Source organism: Schistocerca gregaria, chromosome 6 (genome assembly GCF_023897955.1).
Source record: "Schistocerca gregaria isolate iqSchGreg1 chromosome 6, iqSchGreg1.2, whole genome shotgun sequence".
Taxonomy (NCBI): Eukaryota; Metazoa; Arthropoda; class Insecta; order Orthoptera; family Acrididae; genus Schistocerca; species Schistocerca gregaria.
Window position 1 is genome coordinate 136,039,087 of NC_064925.1, and position 25,012 is coordinate 136,064,098.

At 44.0% G+C, this 25,012-nt stretch overlaps 1 protein-coding gene across 2 annotated transcripts in view; it reads right to left on the reverse strand.

The window, feature by feature from the left end:
• LOC126278581 (QRFP-like peptide receptor) overlaps nt 1-25,012 on the reverse strand; it is a 1,030,767-nt gene that overhangs the window by 113,792 nt on the left and 891,963 nt on the right. For both annotated transcript variants that reach the window (XM_049978791.1, XM_049978790.1), the window contains exon 4: nt 2,694-2,817. In XM_049978791.1, the coding sequence (XP_049834748.1) occupies nt 2,694-2,817 (124 nt within the window). The remainder of the gene's footprint in view (nt 1-2,693; nt 2,818-25,012) is intronic.

Here is a 25,012-nt window from a genome sequence, read left to right on the forward strand (position 1 = left end):
TGTCAGGACAAGGTTTGTATAAAAGGAAACTTTAGGAAAATCCAACAGAAAAGTATGAAATTAACAACTGCCACACGTATGAAATACCATCAATTAAGAACGGCTCGACAGATGAGGTTGATTTTTGTCTTTGTTGTGTTAGTAATTGTCTGGATAAAGTTTCTATGAAAGAAAGTTTTTTGGAAAATACACCGGAAAAGTTGGAAAATAAAATCTGTTGTAAAAGATCATCACTTGAGAATGACTCGGCTGATTTGTTTGATTTCTTTTTTTGTAACTGTGGATTGTAACGGTTTTTTGGTACGAAAAAAATTGGACTGTTCTGCCATCACATGTTTTCATAACAAAAAAGTCGATTTTACAGTTAGACATATTATAAATACATATGTAATTTTCTATACAAAATGGAAATGCCATAACCGAAAGTCTCGAAAAGTTCTTGAGTAATGTAGTAAAAATTTTTACACGACGGTCTAATCAAAGTTGGACGGACATAGATGACATATTTTTGTAATATATATAATGTACACATATAGGTGTGATAGCTATAGGGAAACAGTAGTTACCACAAATCTCGAGAAGTTCTTCACCGATTTACTTCCAATATTTACACGATGCTATAAAGAACACTCGAAAGGACATAGGATGAATATTTTGTAATATATTACATATATAAATAAATATGTAATATATAAAAAGGAAACTTTGTTACACAAAAACCTCGTAAATATCGCGACCGATTTGGTTCAGATTTTTACACCACGCCCGACTGATCATTCAGACAGAAATGGACTTAGTGAGGGGGGAGGAGGAGGTTATGCACAGAGAGTTGGGTGGAGTAAGAGATGTAGGCTGAGAGGGGGGATGAGAACAGTGGTTGAGCGAGAGGGGAAGGGAATTTAGGATGTATATGCACATCCCATACGCATTTAGCAATTGCGAAGAATTTCTGGTTTCCCTAGTTTATCATAAAAGTGACAATAAATATGTGATAATCAACATTTATTCGATGAATTTTATATTTAAATAGTATTCTAAGTGACCGGAAAGGAGACAGGAACTTAAAGTTTCACCGACATGCTCGTAAACATGCACAATAAATTTTGCGGAAGTCAGGAATGGAACACAGGCTATCCACATGACATGCGAACATTCTCCCACAAAGGAACGCTGCCTGTCGAAAAATGTATCTTACTATAAACTGTTACGGAGGCTCGGAAAACTTCAAAGTCGATTTTATCGAGAATTTTTGCGGTTTACATCGAACCGCTTTGGGAAACTGTAATTTTAGTTCTGAAATTAACGTATCACAAATATAAAAATTTATAGAAAAACCGATTCCTGTATGTCTCTGCATGTCCATCTTTTCAGAGATGGTTGCGGGATTCGACTGTTTTGTACAGGATGTCAAGTCAAAGACCTTTCAGCCGTCTAATTTCCAAACTGTTACTTTCAAAGAAAGGCAGCACGTTTTCTACTATCGCGAAATATGCGAGAGAGTGTCACAGAAATGATTAAGAATTTGGGCTGGACATCGTTAAAAGAAAGGTGTATTTCGTTGCGGCGGAATCTTCTCACGAATACGAAAATATTTTGTTGACACCGACCTACATGGGGAGGAACGATCACCACGATAAAATAACGGAAATCAGAACTCGTACGGAAAGGTACAGGTGTTCATTCTTTCCGCGCGCTATACGAGATTGGAATAATAGAGAATTGTGAAGGTGGTTCGATGAACCCTCCACCAGGCACTTAAATGTGATTTGCAGAGAATCGATATGGATGTACCAGTTTCGGTGATTTACTACATCATTTTCAGGCACCCTGACCAACGTGTAGGAATATTCCAACCTCGGTTCCAGTCGAAATACGGGCCAGCACTCTCATACTGGTATCGTGGCTTTCTGCTTCTGCTTCACTTCAACCATCACCTACCGACCAGTATTTGAATTCGGGCCCTTATTTTGTCCGGAACCGAGATTGGAGTCTTCCCACACGTCGGTCAGTAGTAAATAATCAAAACTGGTAGCCTAATAAATTAACAGTTTGGGAATTAGACGGCTGAAAGGTCTTCGATTTGACATCCTGGTTGTCGCATAGCCTTCTTGTCAGCCTCGTAAGGTCAACCGAGTAGTTATTACTTTTTGTTTTAATTTATTAGCTTTAGAGATGCTGCCATACAGCCAACTCAAGAATGGGATGTGAATTATGACGATGGGAACGTAAGGGCAAAGAAAATTTCCGACCGGCCGGGAATTGACCCAGGCCCCCTCACTTAGCAATCCGCAGCGATGACGGTGCAGCTACCGAAGCGGACGAGGAGCTAATTGACCATTTAGTAGTGGTTCCAAAGGCAAGAAACCCGACAACAACCAGGAGAGCGGTGTGCTGACCACATGCCCCGCCGTAACACATACGGTGACGCCATCGTTAAAGAGGTCGACATTGACGATGCACGGGATCCGATTAGCCCGTCTAAGACCATAACGCGGATATTTTTCTTAGTATCTGAGTAATCCAAATACACACACGAAATTTACAGCAGCCGAGAGCAATGCAAATTCCTCTACAGGATTACTTGGTAACATTAAACGCTAAGAAATTCATTATACTGGCAGTGGACCAGTGTGTATGTAAGGCACGAAGAAGTGAACAATGACCTTTTATTGCTGTTGGCTGATCTAACTTACCTGCACGAAGATGATGGGCACTGCTAGCAGCAGAGAAGCCGTCCAAATAATGAGGATCACCCTGCGAGCTTGACGGATGGTACACGTATACTTGGCGCGCATTGGGTGCACGATGGCGTAGTACCTGAAAACAGCACATGCTACAGGTAGCGGAACTTTGCAGGGGTGGTTCATATACATGGAAACTCCAAAACCACTACACATTACCATGCCCACTACGGTGCAGGAAAACTGTTCTCAAAAGGTTCAAATGGCTCTGAGCACTATGTGACTTAAATTCTGAGGTCATCAGTCGCCTAGAGCTTGCAACTACTTAAACCTAACTAACCTAAGGACAGCACACACATCCATGCCCGAGGCAGGATTGGAACCTGCGACCGTAAAGGTCGCTCCGTTCCAGACTGCAGCGCCTAGAACCGCACGGCCACTCCGGCCGGCCAACTGTTCTCATTCGAAACAGCTTCAAGTCATCTCTTAACGTATAAATCCATGTCCTGTATGGCACGTTCATACGTTGGCTGCCGTGGATGGCAATCAAGCACAGTTATCTCCAAATTAGAACAGAAAGGCTCAATAATATTGAGGTCTCTCGAAATTAGATCAAAAAGGCTCAATAATGTTGAGATCTGGTGTCCGGTGCCAATGGGAGATAGAGTTCGTAGTGGTGTTCACAATACGGGACCTGAACGATGCCAGCTGTGTAAATAGGGGCTATACTATAAGTACCTGAATTTTATGGCTGCTACAGTGTTACTAAAATGTGTTTAGCTGCATAAATAACACCTTTGTGGACCAACCTCAGAGACTTTAAATGTTTGTGAAGATTATTCTTATTTCAAGTATCGTTTCCGTGTTGTTGGTTTCATTAATGACAAATTTCACTAACGACTGAATATATTGGGAAGCAGTCGTTAGTATACCTACTTCCCTAAACAGGCCTATGGAGGATATTCTTGAGTTCACGCTTCAAATACGAGTACAATGTAAGATAAAAGAAATAGAAAACGATGCAACGCGAAGGAATTACCCGAATGGGACGGGAATTGGTAGATGCTATATACATGTACAGACAGATAAATGATTACAATTTCAGAAAAATTGGATTAATTCAAGAGAAAGATCTTTACAAATTAACCAAGTCAGTGAGGCTTTGGTCCATCTCTGGCCCTTGAACGAGCAGTTATTCGGCTTTTTATTGATTCACAGAGTTGTTATATGTCCTCCTGAAGGATATCGTGCCAAATTCTGTCCAGTTGGTGTGTTAGATCATCAAAATCCCAAGTAGGTTGGAAGTGTCCTGTCCGTAATGCTCAACTCGTAAGAGATGCTGCGACCTGGCTGCCAAGGTAGCATGTAGCAAACACGAAGACAAGGAATAGAAACTTGCGCCGTGTGACCGCGGGCATTGTCTTACTGAAATGTAAGTCCAGAGTGGCTTGCCATGAAGACCAACAAAACAGGGCCCCAGATGACAACTAAAGAGGTCCTGCTCTTGACTTGCTCAATTCGTAAAGTTCTTTCTCTTGAATAAATCATTCAGTTTCTCTAATATTGTAATCATTTGTTTGTCGTAGATGTACATCACATCTGCCGGTTTCCGTTCCATTCTGATAAACCCTCGGAAGAAAGGCGGTATTTTTTCTTGTAGTGTAATTCTTAAGGAAGTCTATCCAGGTACTTGAGGACAATGTTATGGAAATGGAAGAGGATGTAGATGAAGATGAAATGGGAGATATGATACTGCGTGAAGAGTTTGACAGACCTAAGTCGAAACAAGGCCCCAGGAGTAGACAACATTCCATTAGACCTACTGACAGCATGGGAGAGCCAGTCCTGACAAAACTCTACCATCTGGTGAGCAAGATGTATGAGACAAGCCAAATACCCGCAGACTTTAAGAAGAATATACTAATTCCAATCCCATAGAAAGCAGGTGTTGACAGATGTGAAAATTACCGAACTATCAGCTTAATAAGTCATGGCTGCAAAATACTAACGCGAATTCTTTACAGACGAATGAAAAAAACTGGTAGAAGCTGACCTCGGGGAAGATCGGTTTGGATTCCGTAGAAATATTTCAACACGTGAGGCAATACTGACCTTACGACTTATCTTAGAAGATAGATTAAGGAAAGGCAAACCTACGTTTCTAGCATTTGTAGACTTAGAGAAAACCTTTGACAATGTTGACTGGAATACTCTCTTTCAAATTCTGAAGGTGGCAGGAGTAAAATACAGGGTGCGAAAGGCTATTTGCAATTTCTACACAAACCAGATGGCAGTTATAAGAGTCGAGGGACAAGAAAGAGAAGCAGTGGTTGGGAAGGGAGTGAGACAGGGTTGTAGCCTCTCCCCGATGTTATTCAATCTGTATATTGAGCAAGCAGTAAAGGAAACAAAAGAAAAATTCGGAGTAGGTATTAAAATCTATGGTGAAGAAATAAAAACGTTGAGTTTTGCCGATGACATTGTAATTCGGTCAGAGACAGCAAAGGACTTGGAAGAGCATTTGAACGGAATGGACAGTGTCTTGAAAGGAGGATACAAGATAAACATCAATAAAAGCTTAACGAGGATAATGGAATGTAGTCGAATTTAGTCGGATGATGCTGAGGGAATTAGATTAGGGAATGAGACACTTAAAGTAGTAAAGGAGTTTTGCTATTTGGGGAGCAAAATAACTGATGATGGTCGAAGTAGAGAGGATATAAAATGTAGACTGGCAATGGCAAGGAAAGCATTTCTGAAGAAGATAAATTTGTTAACATCAATTGTAAATTTAAATGTAAGGAAGTCATTTCTGAAAGTATTTGTTTGGAGTTTAGCCATGTATGTAAGTGAAACATATACGATAAATAGTTTGAGCAAGAAGAGAATAGAAGCTTTCGAAATGTGGCGCTACAGAAGAATGCTGAAGATTAGATGGGTAGATCATATAACTAATGAGGAGGTTTGGGATAGAATTGGGGAAAGAGGAGTTTGTGGCACAACTTGACTAGAAGGAGGGATCGGTTGGTAGAACATGTTCTGAGGCACCAAGGTATCACCAATTTAGTGTGGGAGGGCAGCGTGTAGGGAAAAAATCGTAGAGGGAGACCAAGAGATGAATACACTAAGCAGATTCAGAAGGATGTAGGTTGCAGAAGGTACTGGGAGATGAAGAAGCTTGCACAGGATAGAGTAGCATGGACAGCTGCTGCAGCAAAACAGTCTCAGGACTGGAGACCACAACAACAACATCCCGGTACCGTTATTTATTCTTCTCTGTATCTCAGTTACAAATAGATGGAGATGATTTGAATAAAATCAACATGGACTTTAGACCAAGTTCTTAAATAACACTATAACAACTAAAATGCCGATATTTCGATCCACTTCGCGGCCGTTCTCTTCAGATCGACTAACTGCTGGGTTTTGACCTCTACATACTATCTTATTTCGGCAGCTACTGACGTCATTTTCTACAATGCCGTTGGACATATCGAAGTGTAGATTGCTGTGGAAAGCTTGGACCAAGTGGTCGTGTTTTCCGGCAGCGGGTCGTTGATGCCGCACAGCAGATCTCACGTGGCCGCTTGTTTATATTGTGGCCCCTGACTCATATGGAGCTGTTGGCTGGCGAACACACGCTGCCCGATGGACTGGTATCGCTGGGAGCCAGTAGCAATCCTCCGTGTTCATGCTGTTCGGGCGTTTAAATATTTCGATAGCCTCTCTCAAATTTCGCTGCTGATTAGGAAGCACACGAATTTCTGGAAATTAATAGCTCGCCCACACTCAAAATGGTTCAAATGGCTCTGAGCACTATGGGACTTCACATCTGAGGTCATCAGCCCCCTAGTGTTAGAACTACTTAACCCTAACTAACCTAGGGGCGTCACACACATCCATGCTCGAGGCAGGATTCGAACCTGCGACCGTTGCAGCAGCGCGGTTCCGGACTGAAGCGCCTAGAACCGCTCGGCCACAGAGGCCGGCCCGCCCACAGTACTCGTAGTGTTCATCTAGAGTGAGTAACGTTAATATTCGGACACTATGAGACATTTTTTCTTTGTAGCATCATAACGTTATCCTTAACAAAATAAGAAAATACATAACCAGGTATTACATTAAGTTATATGTCTTGTAAATAACAGCATAAACTTTATTAACATAAATTACGAAAGCTCTATAATAATACGATTGAAATAAAACTAGCCATTCTGTTGCGTCACTTTTTTCAAAGCTGCGGATTTTTTTAAATGTTCGTTACATAGACCGTCCCCTTATTCTTTTAGTCAACGCTTCAGGGTTTCTGTGGAGGATACTGGTGCTTAGTTAATACATCGCTCTAGCACTCCCCATACATTCTCAATTGGGTTCGGCTTTGGTAGTATATAAGTGGTGGCACTAAGTCCTTCAAATAATTGTACAGGAAATATTCCTGCACAATGTGAACTCTATGTCTCGGGTCATTGACCTCATAAAATTTGAAAGTGTTTATTAATCCCATTTTTGCATAAATTGTTTTTTTAATGTGTTCAGATAAACATTTGTCCATAATACTGACGATGAACAATAGTTTGCACGGTCCAAATGTGGTTTTACAGCACCAGACAAGAACCCCTCCATAACTTACAATCGACTTAACAATTGTGACTTTAAATTCTTGATTCTTCTTCCGCCACATCATCCTTCTCTCATCCAACGCAAAACTGTTAAATTTGCTTCTGTGGGTAAAAATGATATTGTTTCACCAAGTTTCTCCCTTCGTAATAAACTCTTTAGCAAAGTCTAATGTCTTCTTTCAGTTATGCTCATCCACATGCGGTTTCTTGCTAGCCACTCTTCGATCTTAGCCATCATCTTTCAATGCTCTGCGAATCGTTTGAGGACGTACCATCTTTCCAGACTCGGTTGGAAGCTGACTTGCTAAAATGGCGCACTGAGCATAGGATTCTCCTTTATTTTTCGTATTAAATTCTTTTGTCACATCCATCGAACCTGTTTGGTTGGCCCTTTTGAAGTACAGAGTCTACCATATAAGGGCCTCCTTTCTGAATCGCCTGACGGTATCTGCCACAGTCCCCTTACTCATATTCAGCATGGCACCAATTCTTCTATATGATTTACCTTTCGCGTTATGAAAAATCACAAATTGCCGTATATCTAAACTGGTATTAGTTTTGCGTGGTATTGTCTACATCTACATCTACATTTACATGATTACTCTGCAATTCACATTTAAGTGCTTGGCAGAGGGTTCATCGAACTACAATCATACTATCTCTCTACCATTCCACTCCCGAACAGCGCGAAGGAAAAACGAACACGTAAACCTTTCTGTTCGAGCTCTGATTTTTCTTATTTTATTTTGATGATCATTTCTACCTATGTAGGTTGGTCTCAACAAAATATTTTCGCAATCGGAAGAGAAAGTTGGTGACTGAAATTTCGTAAATAGGTCTCGCCGCGACGAAAAACGTCTTTGCTTTAATGACTTCCATCCCAACTCGAGTATCATATCTGCCACACTCTCTCCCCTATTACGTGATAACACAAAACGAGCTGCCCTTTTTTGCACCCTGTCGATGTCCTCCGTCAATCCCACCTGGTAAGGTTCCCACACCATTCAGCAACATTCTAACACATGACGAATGAATGTAGTGTAAGCTGTCTCTTTAGTGGACTTGTTGCATCTTTTAAGTGTCCTGCCAATGAAACGCAACCTTTGGCTCGCCTTCCCCACAATATTAACTATGTGGTCTTTCCAACTAAAGTTGTTTGTAATTTTAACACCCTGGTACTTAGTAGAATTGACAGCCTTGATAATTGTACTGTTTATCGAGTAATCGAATTCCAACGGATTTCTTTTGGAACTCATGTGGATCATCTCACACTTTTCGTTATTTAGCGTCAACTGCCACCTGACACACCATACAGCAATCTTTTCTAAATCGCTTTGCAGCTGATACTGGTCTTCGGATGACCTTACTAGACGGTAAATTACAGCATCATCTGCGAACAGTCTAAGAGAACTGCTCAGTTTGTCACCCAGGTCATTTATATAGATCAGGAACAGTAGAGGTCCCAGGACGCTTCCCTGGGGAACACCTGATATCACTTCAGTTTTACTCGATGATTTGCCGTCTATTACTACGAACTGCGACCTTCCTGACAGGAAATCACGAATCCAGTCGCACAACTGAGACGATACCCCATAGCTCCGCAACTTGATTAGAAGTCGCTTGTGAGGAACGGTGTCAAAAGCTTTCCGGAAATCTAGAAATACGGAATCAACTTGAGATCCCCTGTCGATAGCGGCCATTACTTCGTGCCAATACAGAGCTAGCTGCGTTGCACAAGAACGATGTTTTCTGAAACCATGCTGATTACGTATCAATAGATCGTTCCCTTCGAGGTGATTCATAATGTTTGAATACAGTGTATGCTCCAAAACCCTACTGCAAACCGACGCCAATGATATAGGTCTGTAGTTAGATGGATTACTCCTACTTCTTAAACACTGGTGTGACATGCGCAATTTTCCAATCTGTAGGTACAGATCTATCGGTGAGCGAGCGGTTGTATATGATTGCTAAGTAGGGAGCTATTGTATCAGCGTAATTTGAAAGGAACCTAATCGGTATGCAATCTAGACCTGAAGACTTGTCCGTATCAAGCAATTTGAGTTGCTTCGCAGCCCCTAAGATATTTACTTCTAAGAAACTCATGCTAGCAGCTGTTCGTGTTTCAAATTCTGGAATATTCCATTCGTCTTCACTGGTGAAGGAATTTCGGAAAACTACGTTCAATAACTCCACTTTAGCGGCACAGTCGTCTGTAACAGTACCATCGGCACGGCGCAGCGAAGGTATTGACTGCGTCTTGCCGCTTGTGTACTTTACATACGACCAGAATTTCTTCGGATTTTCTACCAAATTTAGAGACAATGTTTCGTTGTGGAACCTATTAAAGGCATCTCGCATTGAAGTGCGTGCCAAATTTCGCGCGTCTATAAATTTTAGCCAACTTTCGGGAATTCGCGTTCTTCTGAACTTCGCATGCTTTATCCGTTGCCTCTGCTTCAGCCTTCGGACCTGTTTTGTGTACCGCCGCACTTGCAAACAAACACTGCTTTCTAACTCAGAGTATGTAACTTGGCGACAACGATCCGTATATTAAAGTAACATGAAAATCGAAAAATGTTATTTTTAAATGCTATTATTTAATAACTGTCATAAGTTGTCTAAAAAAGTTTATATTATTATTTACTTGACATGTACCTTAATACACTCCTGGAAATGGAAAAAAGAACACATTGACACCGGTGTGTCAGACCCACCATACTTGCTCCGGACACTGCGAGAGGGCTGTACAAGCAATGATCACACGCACGGCACAGCGGACACACCAGCAACCGCGGTGTTGGCCGTCGAATGGCGCTAGCTGCGCAGCATTTGTGCACCGCCGCCGTCAGTGACAGCCAATTTGCCGTGGCATACGGAGCTCCATCGCAGTCTTTAACACTGGTAGCATGCCGCGACGGCGTGGACGTGAACCGTATGTGCAGTTGACGGATTTTGAGCGAGGGCGTATAGTGGGCATGCGGGAGGCCGGGTGGACGTACCGCCGAATTGCTCAACACGTGGGGCGTGAGGTCTCCACAGTACATCGATGTTGTCGCCAGTGGTCGGCGGAAGGTGCACGTGCCCGTCGACCTGGGACCGGACTGCAGCGACGCACGGATGCACACCAATACCGTAGGATACTACGCAGTGCCGTAGGGGACCGCACCGCTACTTCCCAGCAAATTAGGGATACTGTTGCTCTTGGGGTATCGGCGAGGACCATTCGCAACCGTCTCCATGAAGCTGGGCTACGGTCCCGCACACCGTTAGGCCGTCTTCCGCTCACGCCCCAACATCGTGCAGCCCGCCTCCAGTGGTGTCGCGACAGGCGTGAATGGAGGGACAAATGGAGACGTGTCGTCTTCAGCGATAAGAGTCGCATCTGCCTTGGTGCCAATGATGGTCGTATGCGTGTTTGGCGCCGTGCAGGTGAGCGCCACAATCAGGACTGCATACGACCGAGGCACACAGGGCCAACACCCGGCATCATGGTGTGGGGAGCGATCTCCTACACTGGCTGTACACCTCTGGTGATCGTCGAGGGGACAATGAATAGTGCATAGAACATCCAAACCGTCATCGAACCCATCGTTCTACCATTCCTAGACTGGCAAGGGAACTCTCTGTTCCAACAAGACAATGCACGTCCGCATGTATCCCGTGCCACCCAACGTGCTCTAGAATGTGTGAGTCAACTACCCTGGCCAGCAAGATCTCCGGATCTGTCCCCCATTGAGCATGTTTGGAACTGGATGAAGCTTCGTCTCACGCGGTCTGCACGTCCAGCACGAACGCTGGTCCAACTGAGGCGCCAGGTGGAAATGGCATGGCAAGCCGTTCCACAGGACTACATCCAGCATCGCTACGATCGTCTCCATGGGAGAATAGCAGCCTGCATTGCTGCGAAAGGTGGATATACACTGTACTAGTGCCGACATTATGCATGCTCTGTTGCCTATGTCTATGTGCCTGTGGTTCTGTCAGTGTGATCATGTGATGTATCTGACCCCAGGAATGTGTCAATAAAGTTTCCCCTTCCTGGGACAATGAATTCACGGTGTTCTTATTTCAATTTCCAGGAGTGTATAATACTAGTTTATTTTTTAGTTTTGCTACAAAGTAAAGATCTCACAGTGTCCGAATTTTAACATTACTCACTGTACAGCTGACTTCTTATGTAGGTCCAGTCGTGCATAGCGTTAATACTTCGACACGAGAATGCTAATCGGTTTCCCAGTTTCGTCAACGTAGTCTTCGCCGCATTCATATCGAAGTTCGTAGGAACGTGCAGTGTGCAGTGCATCTACGGAATCCTACGTTGCCCTCAATAGATTTCCGATCCTGTGGCCGCTCTGGAATATTGATTTACTTCTTCCTCGATGCAGCACCTTTCCCACGCGGCCACTGATGCCTCTCACATTTGGTAAGCGAGCAAAACGCACAGTTTGTTCAAAATGTTCAAATGTGTGTGAGATCTTATGGGACTGCTAAGGTATTACAAAACTAAAAACCCGGCTCGATTGCGAAAAAACCACTACCTAACTTTGTACGTACGTAGTGTTTGTGTTTTCCTTTTCTTTTTGGTTTATAAATATATAGCTATGGTGTTCTTTTAATCATTGGAAAAGGTCTTCTTAGGCACTTGTGGGTTTTATTGTTGTTCTGTAGAAGGTGTAGTTATCTACCCCGAAACATGGGTTAACACTTAACACTAGGTGCTTTTCTCGCAATCGAGGCGGGTTTTTAGGCTTTTAATATATTAACCAACGATTGCTGACGCGCTGCGATGTTGAAGGTTCTTAACTGCTAAGGTCATCAGTCCCTAAGTTTACACACTACTTAACCTAACTTATCCTAAGGACAAACACACACACCCATGCCCGAGGGAGGACTCGAACCTCCGCCGGGACCAGCCACACAGTCCATGACTGCAGCGCCTGAGACCGCTCGGCTAACCCGGCGCGGCAAAAGGTACAGTTTCTTCTGTTCCTTTGTTCTATCTTCATTGTACCTGACACCTCGTTGCACGTACGTTCTTTTTGCTATATGCATTCGCACGAAGTGTTGTCCAGAGCTCTTTTAGTTCATGTAGGAGGTTGTCAGTGTCGCTAAACAGATGATCTCTGGCTATCAGTGTACGTAGTACAGCATTGTTACGCGCTGGATAGTGGTGCCTGCTGGTGTGTGCTGGTTCCCTGTACGGTTTATGTCCTTGTTTGCCCCTAGTTGTTCTGTCGACTCCAGCATCCAGAATAGGAATCACGCCGTTATCTAGTATTTCAAGATATATGATTTTGTGTAAAAAAACTATTGAAATTGGTACTGTTCGTGGAAACATACTATCTATAAGAGGGAGTTAAGTTTCACATAATCGTAGTTTGCGGTGTCCAAGTTGATTCTTACAGATGAAGTTTCCGTTCGTCAAAAACGTTTCATAATTCTATAAGAGTGTGACGTCAGCGATGAAGACCTATTATTTTTATGTGCATCTTGCCGACTACATTTCTTGAAACTAGGAATGAACTGCGCCTTCTTCCAATCGCTTGTGTGCTAATAATTTTAATTTTTCAGACTTCGTTGTTTAGGTGTTTCAGAAGAAATACAGGCAGCTATAACGTTGTTAGTAGTGTCTGAGATGCATTCTGAGAGACGTCAGTTTTAAGTTGGCGAAGCAAGCAGATAAGTTTCATACTTTGTCAAAGAGGGAACGAAGTACAAAATAAATTTCCTTGACAGGTAAGCTATTAATAATTATCCGCCTCCTCAGGACGGAAGGATTTGGGGGGGGGGGGGGGGAGGGAACCAAACAGCGAGGTTAACGGTCCGTAGGATTAGGGAAGGATGGGGATGGAAGTGGGCCGTGCCCTCTCAAAGGAACCATCACGGCATTTGCCTGAATAGATTTAGCAAAATCACGTAAAACCTACATCAGGATGGCCAGACGCGGGTTTGAACCGTCGTTCTCCCGAATGCGAGTCCAGTTACAGCAAGGAAATTGCTCGGCTCGTCGGCATGGTGAAAGTTTTCAGTAATTTTATTCCGAACTTTGCTCAACTAGTTTACCGTTAGGGAGAGCCATTTAAATGAAAGTTAACAGTCAGCTTTTGACACTTTAAAGCACGCTCTCTTAGTGATAGACGGTAAATCATCGAATAGAACAGAAATGATATCTGGCGTTCCGCAAGATAGTGTCATAGGCCCTCTGTTGTTCCTGATTTACATAAATGATCTAGGTGATGATCTGAGCATCCCCCTTAGATTGTTTGCAGATGACGCTGTAATTTACCTTGTAGTAAAAACATCAGACGATCAATTCCAAAGTGATCTACAGAGAATTTCTGTATGGTGCGGATAGTGGAAATTGGCACTAAACAAAGAAAAGTGCGAGGTCATCCACATGGGTACTAAAAGAAATCTTATTAATTCTGAGTATACGATAAATCGCACAAATCTAAGGGCTGTCAATTCGACTAAATACCTAGGAATTACAATTACGAGCAACTTAAATTGGAAAGACCACATAGATAATATTGTGGGGAAGGCGAAACAAAGACTGCCCCTTGTTGGCAGTACACTTAGAAGATGCGGCAAATCCACTAAAGAGACAGCTTACGTTACACTTGTCCGTCCTCTGCTGGAATATTGCTGTGCGGTGTGGGATGCTTACCGGGTAGGATTGACCCCGAGGACATCGAAAAAGTGCAAAGAAGGGCAGCTCGTTTAGTGTTATCGCGTAATAGGTGTGAGAAATCACTGATATGATACGCGAGTTGGGCAGTTAGTGAAACAAAGGCGGTTTTATTTGCGGTGAGATCTATTTACGAAATTTAAATCACCAACTTTCTCTTCCGAATGAGAAAATATGTTGTTGACACCCACCTACGTAGGGAGAAATGATCATCATAATGAAATAAGAGAAATCAGAGCTCGAAAAGAAAGATTTAGGTGTTCCTTTTTCCCACGAGTCATTCGAGAGTGGAATGGTAGTGAAGTAGATTGAAAATGGTTCGATGAACCCTCTGCGAGGCACTTAAGTGTGAACTGCAAAGTCACCATGTGGATATAGATATAGAACACCCCCTTCCCAGCCATTCCCGATTTTTAGCGTCAATTTTTTCTTCAGACATGCCTCTAATTATGGAATAGCTGTTTTCGTATTACAAGGAGTTGACAGAGATTGCAGGTCAGTCACCTATGCTTTAAGGGCTTTATCGGCAGCAGGAGTGAAATATTCCGCAAACAAACTGGAGGCATAAACGATTTTATTTGGCATGCAGAACTTTTTTTATTTGAAACAAAATTTCTTATTATAAAATGACAATCGGCCCCTAAGCTGGGACCTGACTTGACTCCACAATACTTTCAGAATAGCACGGTGGGCAGTCCGGATTTCAGCATTCCATTTTTTGGTAAGGTAATGTGTTTAAAGGTTTCGGACAATCAGTTGTTGAGCGACGGTCAGGAGATCCTTTGGTCATTAAAAAAAAAAAAAAAAAAAAGGTTCAAATGGCTCTGAGCACTATGGGACTCAACTGCTGTGGTCATTAGTCCCCTAGAACTTAGAACTACTTAAACCTAACTAACCTAAGGACATCACACACATCCATGCCCGAGGCAGGATTCGAACCTGCGACCGTAGCAGTCACACGGTTCCGGACTGCGCGCCTAGAACCGCGAGACCACCGCGGCCGGCTTGGTCATCCAGTAAGACAATAATTATAAATGTAGTACTGACCGAGATCCCATTTCTTTTTGGGAGTTTGGAGGAGCAGAAGGAAAAGGGTCAAGTGCTCAAGGAAATTAAGCATCAGCTCTTCCGTGGGTAGAACGTAGCTGGGCATCAGCTAAACAATGTCTCCTATGTTATACTACTTGCTATGATGGGAAGTTAAAAATATATATCCCTAAAGGGTTAGTCCCTGTCGTATTCAAACACGTGCATCATTTCCTGTGTGGTGGCCATTTAGGAATCTTTAACACCATTATGAAAATTAAAGGCCGGCCAGAGTGGCCAAGCGGTTCTTGGCGCTACAGTCTGGACTCGCGCGACCGCTACCGTCGCAGTTTCGAATCCTGCCTCGGGCATGGATGTGTGTGATGTCCTTAGGTTAGTTAGGTTTAAGTAGTTCTAAGTTCTAGGGGAGTGATGACCACAGATGTTAAGTCCCATAGGGCTCAGAGCCATTTGAACCATTTTTATTAATTAGGGACTGGACCCCATTTGCCCGTATTATAGCTGCGATTCTTCTTGGAATTCTGGCATATATAGACTGTATAGTCTCCAGTGGAATGTTATGCCACTCTTAGATCAGAACCTCTTCTAACTCCTGCAGTGATGAGGGAGGCGGAAATCTGCTCCGGAGTCTGAGCTCCAATACTGCACACAAGGGTTCGATAATGTTCGAGTCAAGCGACAGTGCTGGCCAGGAAAGACGCTGCATTTCAGTTGTATATTCCTCATACCACGACTGTACTGTCCTGGCTGTGTGAATGGGTGCGTTATCGTCCTGAAATACGCCATCATTGTTGGAGAACAACATTTGAACCATGGGGTGCACCTGAATACTTAAAATGTTTTCGTAATCGTTGCCTGCAACACGACCTTTGAGAGTAATCATGGGACCAGCAGAATACCATGGTATGGCGGCCCACATCATCACTCTTCCACCTCCATGCTTAACCGCTGGAATCAAGCAATCAGCATTGTAGGATTCTTTTCGACATCTACATCCATACTCCGCAAGCCACCTGACGGTGTGTGGCGGAGGGTACCTTGAGTACCTCTATCGGTTCTCCCTTCTCTTCCAGCCTCGTATTGTTCGTGGAAAGAAAGATTGTCACTATGCCTCTGTGTGGGATCTACTCTCTCTGATTTTATTCTCATGGTCTCTTCGCGAGATATACATAGGAGGGAGCAATATACTGCTTGACTCCTCGGTGAAGGTATGTTCAAGAAATTTCAAGAAAAGCTCGTACCGAGCTACTGAGCGTCTCTCTTGCAGTGTCTATCATACCCGTAACGCTTCCACGATTACTAAATGATCCTATAACGAAGCGCGATGCTCTCGGTTGGATCTTCTCTATCTCCTGTATCAACACCATCTGGTACGGATCTCACGGCGGTGAGCAGTGTTCAGGCAGTGGGCGAACAAGTGTACAGTGCTGTTTCGACAAAATTTGTGTTAGCGTTCGAAGATCTCTGTCATTTACTTTTGAATTGCGCCCACTATTACATTGATACAATGATGTTTTTCCGTGTTTTCTGTAGGATGTCATGGCTGTTGAAACAGTTGCTCTTTAAGCATTCAACAAGTTGCTACCATGCTTACAGATGCTCCAGATAATCGGACCCCCACGATATGCCCTCCTTGGAACTGTGTTAGGTCTTTCACTGTACGTCAACGTCTGCCTCTGAGTGCAAATTCGCAGCGTGCACTACTCGTAAACAGCCTGCAGTGATGCCTAGTCCGTACAGAACACGCACAGTCCAGAGCGGCACGTGCCTTACCTGAGTTGTTGACCTACAAACGCAACCATCCCATTAGTACCACTGTTCATATTATTTTGCCTTTCTCCTGTATATCAGAGCCACTCTCAGTGTAGCTGGGATAAATCTATCAGATGGCTAAATTTTGTTTTCAGTCCTGCGTAGAATGAATCACGTTAGGCAACCTCTGCTAAATTATTGCAATCTTTTGCCTATCAGTGACCACCTCTTGCCAGAGAAAATTGATGCTAACATCACTAAAAGGATCTGGAACAGGGCGATGAACAACATTCGGTTCACGTACAGACGGGAGGCTAGCAGATATGACAGCTGGCGTTCTATTTCGTAAAAGAGTCGGCGATATGACTTTAAATAATTTTTGGGCACAAAGCAAGGGCGAAAACAAAATTTCCTATCAAAGTTTTGTCACGTTTCGTTGGTACATTTGAGATCCTGAAAATCACCAGTAACATTCCTTGTCAAGATTGTATCTACAAGTAAAACCCGTAGGGTCGATACGAGGCCAGTCAATAAAAAACGAGGGTAATGAATTCAGTTAATTCCTCCTCCTTCCGTCCCGCAGGTTAGACTTCTGGGAGGGGACGATTGAGCTGTGCGCGCTGTCGATATCTAATCGTAAGTTCAACGTATCCTCTCTGCCCGTTGCGAAGCAAATGCTCCTCAGCCTCCCGCCAGACGGCTCGGTCTCATTCGTTGCTTACCGTTAGCAGGAGGGAGCCCATCAAATACCACCGATTGGTGGCCATGTGGGAATCGGGTCGTAGTGTGAGAGGATTCTCTATTACAGAATTGATTTGGCTGGGAAACAGGACGCTCGAATTGAAAGAGGGGTTGATTTCACCCTGCTCTCGTTACCTGCAGATGAAGCGGCAGAGTGGTGCAGCGGAAGCTTATGGGCTCGTAAGGTTGGCATCTTGTTCTGTGCTGTAGAGTGCTTCTGCTCTCAGCGTCGGTTGACTCACATGCTGAGGCGTGCTTACCGGTAGTTACGTAGTTACCTTATGCTAATGTGCGTTTGTTGCATTGGTGCCTAAAGTGTAGTGACTAATTCATGAACAGTGAGAGTTGTGTCTCCATGTGCAGACAAGTTTTACTTCCTTGGTCTTAATGGAGCCCATTGCGGCTTTCTGGTTCAATATTTACTTTATAACTTTATTAAATTGCCAAGAGCGCCAGTTGTACGCTTTGCTAAGAGATTTATCCGTTTACGTTACAAATTTTCTGTTGCTGGAAGCTGGCTGGGAGTTTTTGCCACTACTGACATATCTTTGCTCCTTAATTTCGTTCTGTTGTTTCTTACTTGGAACTTTGTGGAGTTCGGGTTCAGATTACCTGTAAATACTCATTTCTTGGCATTGAGTTCAACTGGGCTTTAGGATGGGTGTTGTGATTCAAGTAAATTATTAGTGCCTATTTATATATTTTTGTCATTGCGGACGTCTATTATAATATGAGCGTTCTGTTTTATATTAATTATTAGACTCCGATGACTTGTTACTGAAATCACTTGGGTATTCTGTCGTGAATTATACCTGAACAGGTTTTAATCATTACAAAGTGTTCCTATAGCTTTTTGTGATTGAGGCTCAATTTTGGTCTGAGCCTATAATGAAACGTCTCTTTGCATTACCTTTATTAGTATGTAATTTGCTAATGAAGAAGTTTACCCCTTTTTTAGTCCATGTGTTCTTGGCCAATACAGGTTGTTGTCAAATCCACGCAGAGCTTAAAATCAGCTGATGTTAAATAGTACAAGTCAAATTGCAAAATTTTGTTATTTGTTTAATAGTAAGTGTTGCACCTCTCATCCTTGATAAAGAAGTGTCAAAGAATAAAGTATATATACTGTATTTATGAATGAATACCTTTTCTCATACAGAAATTATTTGGTTATTTACCCAGCACCTTATGGTTCACAGCTTCTTGATGGCTATATTGTTTCAATAATGCTTTGCACACCACAAATCGTAAGTGACGATGTCGTTAGTTCAGCATGGTTACACGTAGGCGTCATCTGCTGCTATGTCTCAATTTCCACGATGTGTGTTGTACTCCGAAACACTTGTGTCTGGACCACAGATCGTGCCCGTCTTGCTTTCCAGAGCATCTACCCTCCACGTTCTGTGATGGGGCGTGGACGCGAAACACCTTGTCACCTACTTGTTGATGCACTTTTCTACAATCACTTTCCACAGATTCTCATGACAGTACCACATGAACAACCTACCAGCTCTGCCGTTTCCTACACGCTCATTCCCGGACTCCGGGCCAAAACACTGTGCCCTTTGTAATAGTCGTTTATGTCTATTCTTTTCCACATTTCCGGTCCATATAGTCGCTAGAATAATTCGCCATTCGCCTCTGCTCTGCTTACTTGCCTTTCTTACTGCACAGCATGTCCACTGCCCCACCAGGTGGCATTCATTCTCCCAGTGTGAACTGGTCGTAATACCTGTTTGTCAGTGCACGTATGAAAATTGTAGCACCTAATTTAGATTTACATAAGCACGATACTATGCTGACGAGATGAACGACTGACGCTGATGTATCGATTAAGAAAACGCTATAAGAAATAAAAAAGTGAGGCAAGACGAAGGAACTATCCCAATTAGACGTAAATCAGTAGATGTGATGTACGTGTACAGACAAACATATGATGATAATTTCTGAAAAACTGGATATTTATTCAAGAGAAAGAGCTTCACAAATTGAAGAAGTCAATAACGCGTTGGTCCACCTCTGGCCCATATGCAAGCAGTTATTTGGGTTGGCATTGATTGACAGAAATGTTGGATGTTTTCCTGAGCGATGTAGTCTCAAATTCTGTCCAATTAGTGCGTTAGATCCATAAAATCACGAGCTGGTTGGAGAGCCCAAACCGTAACACTCTAAAAAATCTCAATTGGGGAGATATCTGGGGACATTACCGGACAGAGTAGTGTCTGGAAAACACTAAACAAGCAGTAGAATCTCCGCCGTGTGTAGGCAGACATTATATTGTTGAAATATATGCCCAGGATGGCTAGTCATAAGGGCAACAAAAAGAGGCGTAGAATATCGTCGACGTACCGCTCTGCCGTAAGGGTACCGTGGAAAATAAGCAATGAAGTCTTCACACCATTATTCCTGACTATCAGCCCTTATGGCGGGCGACTGTCGGGTTGGTATCCCACTGCTGTCTGGGGTGTTTCAAGGCACGTCTTCACTGGTTTGAAGCAGTGCTCGTCGTTGAAGCCAATTCTACTTCAGTCAATGAGATTCCAGGCCGAACACAGCATATGCCATGAAAGTCGATCGAGCACCTACATAGCCATGAGCCTTTACAGCAGAAGAGACGGAAGTAGCATGGCGAACGAAATTGGTCGTTGATATGGCGCGCACCGCTATCCTGTGATATTGTTTAGAGCGCTCGCTACAATCGATTATACACTCCTGGAAATGGAAAAAAGAACACATTGACACCGGTGTGTCAGACCCACCATACTTGCTCCGGACACTGCGAGAGGGCTGTACAAGCAATGATCACACTCACGGCTCAGCGGACACACCAGGAACGACGGTGTTGGCCGTCAAATGGCGCTAGCTGCGCAGCATTTGTGCACCGCCGCCGTCAGTGTCAGCCAGTTTGCCGTGGCATACGGAGCTCCATCGCAGTCTTTAACACTGGTAGCATGCCGCGACAGCGTGGACGTGAACCGTGTGTGCAGTTGACGGACTTTGAGCGAGGGTGTATAGTGGACATGCGGGAGGCCGGGTGGACGTACCGCCGAATTGCTCAACACGTGGGGCGTGAGGTCTCCACAGTACATCGATGTTGTCGCCAGTGGTCGGCGGAAGGTGCACGTGCCCGTCGACCTGGGACCGGACCGCAGCGACGCACGGATGCACGCCAAGACCGTAGGATCCTACGCTGTGCCGTAGGGGACCGCACCGCCACTTCCCAGCAAATTAGGGACACTGTTGCTCCTGGGGTATCGGCGAGGACCATTCGCAACCGTCTCCATGAAGCTGGGCTACGGTCCCGCACACCGTTAGGCCGTCTTCCGCTCACGCCCCAACATCGTGCAGCCCGCCTCCAGTGGTGTCGCGACAGGCGTGAATGGAGGGACGAATGGAGACGTGTCGTCTTCAGCGATGAGAGTCGCATCTGCCTTGGTGCCAATGATGGTCGTATGCGCGTTTGGCGCCGTGCAGGTGAGCGCCACAATCAGGACTGCATATGACCGAGGCACACATGGCCAACACCCGGCATCATGGTGTGGGGAGCGATCTCCTACACTGGCCGTACACCTCTGGTGATCGTCGAGGGGACACTGAATAGTGCATGGTACATCCAAACCGTCATCGAACCCATCGTTCACCATTCCTAGACCGGCAAGGGAACTTGCTGTTCCAACAGGACAATGCACGTCCGCATGTATCCCGTGCCACCCAACGTGCTCTAGAAGGTGTAAGTCAACTACCCTGGCCAGCAAGATCTCCGGATCCGTCCCCCATTGAGCATGTTTGGGACTGGATGAAGCGTCGTCTCACGCGGTCTGCACGTCCAGCGCGAACGCTGGTCCAACTGAGGCGCCAGGTGGAAATGGCATGGCAAGCCGTTCTGCAGGACTACATCCAGCATCTGTACGATCGTCTCCATGGGAGAATAGCAGCCTGCATTGCTGCGGAAGGTGGATATACACTGTACTAGTGCCGACATTGTGCATGCTCTGTTGCCTGTGTCTATGTGCCTGTGGCTCTGTCAGTGTGATCATGTGATGTATCTGACCCCAGGAATGTGTCAATAAAGTTTTCCCTTCCTGGGACAATGAATTTAGGGTGTTCTTATTTCAATTTCCAGGAGTGTAGTTCGCTCTTCTGGCGCGAGTGGCGCTCCGGTGGCGATTTGCTATGACGTCGCTGGCGTATGTTTGCGGTGGACGGCGGAAAGCGAGAGGGTAGTCGGTTTACGGGTATTGCACGAACGTGAAGTTTGCTCTGCCTGAACTGCTGGTGACTAGCGCTAAGGTTGTTGTGCGTCGCAATATGAGCAGAGTGGTCTGGGGCGGAGGCGACTCGCCGCTGTGCTGGCCATGCGGTGGTGATTAATTGGAGTCGGCGTACTTGTTCTGCCTGCCTGTCTGATGTGGAGGTCCGGTGGGGTTCTGTGATACTCTGGCCCGGAGACAACTAGTTGCTAAATTTTGGAGTCGTCTGCCAGGTTAGGGTGTGGGCTCGGTCGGCTCGTCAGATTTTCCGCTGGAAGCTCCAGCAGCGGTTTCTGAACAACTTTCTGTGGGACGGCTTTGTTGGAAGTTTTTGCTGTGTTTGTGTGGCACGTTACGATTTTTGTTGATACTAATTTGTTTGCTCAACTGGAGTATGTTTTGGTTATTCCGCTGAGTCGGTCGTTGCTCACCTGGTCTACTCAGCGTTACCTTTGGTGGTGCCTGTTTGTTCCTTTTGAAGGAATTCACGTAGGTGGTTCCTGTTATCTGCCCGGAGTTGCGTTCAGGTATGGTATATTCGGCATTTGATGGGTTAGGTAAAGTCTGCCTAAGAAAGGCGATTTTGGACAGTATAGGCATAGTTAATTACTGCTGCTTGGTATATGTGGTTTTCTGGGATCTGAACAACACCATCTCGTCAATTTGGTTTGTGTAACAGCATTTAGTGGTATGTTCTGTATTTTTAACTCACTGTGTTATTATTAACTTGATGGAATAATGGCGTTTGGTGTCGTTAAGGCACTTCTAAGACTGTGGTTTGACTATTCTTGTCCGTTTGGCTTTTATTATTTTGTTTTAAGAAGCGAGAATTGTTTATTAAGGTTTGTGTGTGTTTGCTCCCGGCACTTGTTAAGAGCGCCCGAGTTAACGGCGCCGTGGTTATCATGTGATGTCGGGATGTTATATTGTTATTTGATTTTTGAATTTTATCTTGTGTTGATATTATCTGTCGTGTGTTACAGAACGTAACCAAGGTGCGTAACTGATGGGCAGTTTTGGGAGGCATGTCGGGGAGCTCTCAGCGGTTTATTTTGGGGGACTTTTTCTAGTGGGAAGGCTCCGAAGCGTTGAGAGCTCGCTCGTCTGTGATTGCGTTGGGAATTGCCCTTTTCCTTTGGTTGTATCAAATTATTATTTTGTTATTATATTTATTGGATGTGTGTTGTGTTTCTTTGATTTTAGGGTGCCAAGTGCCATTATCTTTCTCAAGGTATTTTTATATAAATGATTTTAAATTGTAATTCCAAGTTAACTTATTATTGGATTTTGTCTCTTGGGCACTCTAAAAGCACTATCGCCGTCCTCTGTGGTCGAGCGGTTCTAGGCGCTTCAGTCCGGAACCACGCGGCTGCTATGGTCGCAGGTTCGAATCCTGCCTCGGGCATGGATATGTGTGATGTCCTTAGGTTAGTTAGGTTTAAGTAGTTCTAAGTCTCGGGGACTGATGACCTCAAATGTTAAGTCCCATAGAGCTTAGAGCCATTTGAACCATAAAGGCACTATTTTAAAACGTTCTTTGATTTTATGGTGGCAAGCCGCCGTTATTGTTTTTAAAACTCATACCTTTAACCAATTGTTAAGTTTTGTAAGTAATATGAATTTGCTGTTATTTAAAAGAGTTTAGTATTGGTAATTTAATAAATTGTGTACAGAGTCTGCAGTTTGGATATTATTGGGCGGAAATCCTTGAATAGTTGTCCTATAAGAACACACATTCCAGTCGTGTCCTTTTCAGAGGAACTGTCCTAGCATTCACCTTCATCGTTTTAGGGAAAGTACAGAAAACTTACATCAGGGTGGAAAGAGAAAGAAAAGAAACAACAGTCCTCACGAGTGTGAGTCTTTGCACTCCATGGTTTCGATTTGTTCCCAGTGTTCGATATGGCTGCGATCTCACTCCACAACTTTAAGGTTATTAATAATTATCGAGCTGGAAGCAAACCGAAGTAAGACAGACGTTTGTTACAAGTACCGGGATTCGAAGACGCGTCCCTACCTTTCGTTATGAACTGCTCTGTTCTTGGAGGCCTCAAGTACTCGCTCAGTTGCTTGTTTCTCTCGATATCTTCCTAGCTTCATACAGACATTCGTCGCACTTATGACGATATTCAAGCAACCTGTGTAGTTAACTGAGGTCTGTGTGGTGTCATCCAAAGATTATGGCACCACACTAAAGTCGACAACGAACATAGATACAACACACATTAGCGATGTCACACTGCAATCTGCAACGACGAATCAGAGAGGCTGAAGGCACTCTCTCTCTCTCAGCATCGCAGCGCCTTCGCTTGGTGGTCAATATAGAGCCGAGCATAGAAATGTCTGCCCAGTTCATGACGACAGCTGCATTGAGTAGGACTACAGAGCTATTCAAGTCTCAGAACGAAATGTTCAGTATTGGACTTCAAGAGAAGAACTTGTTAATTAGTGCATCAGATGAAGCTTTAATAGTCAGTTACAGTCGTAAATTATCAAACACTCATGTGGCAAAGGACTGTTACAAGTGACATCATCAGAAGCATTCATGTAGTAAAGTGAACTAATATTTCTTATGTTGTAGTTCCATGAGCCCTCTCTCACCGCAGTCAAAGAACCAACAGTTATGGTTGAACGATTGCAGTTTCATCTGGTCATAACGCTGGCGACATAGTCCACCACTTGCGTGCCTCATGTACTGATCCAAATGAAGGTAAATAACCGATTATTAAATGGTGATGATGTAAACGATTCTTTAAAAAAACTAATAAGGTTTCGAACGGTAGAGTTTTATTTACTTTGAATAATTAAAGTTCACACTGCAGCAGCACACACTGACCCGTGAACCAACCACCAGCAATGCTCATCTGATCCATTATACATCACTTCGTCATGTGTGAGAAATATCACTTCGTTTTTAACGCCTAGAAAAGAAAGTCTGTTGCTTTAGGATAGGGACATAGGCTGGATTATCTATTCACAGGACATGCACGGTGTTATTATGGGCTTCCTACCAACCAGGCAACCACCTATTTGCTCTCCACTTGACGCTAATTGCGTATTGTTTTTCGCACGCTGCTTCCTAACACATCGCTTAAACGCGTTTAGAGCACAGGACTGAAAACTTATAAGCTATTTCAGGGAGAAGAGGTGTAGTGTCTCTTGGATGAAGAGGTGTAATCTTCCTCAAACAGTATTGTATGGTAACTTGTCTTGTGAGCGTCTCCATGCGTG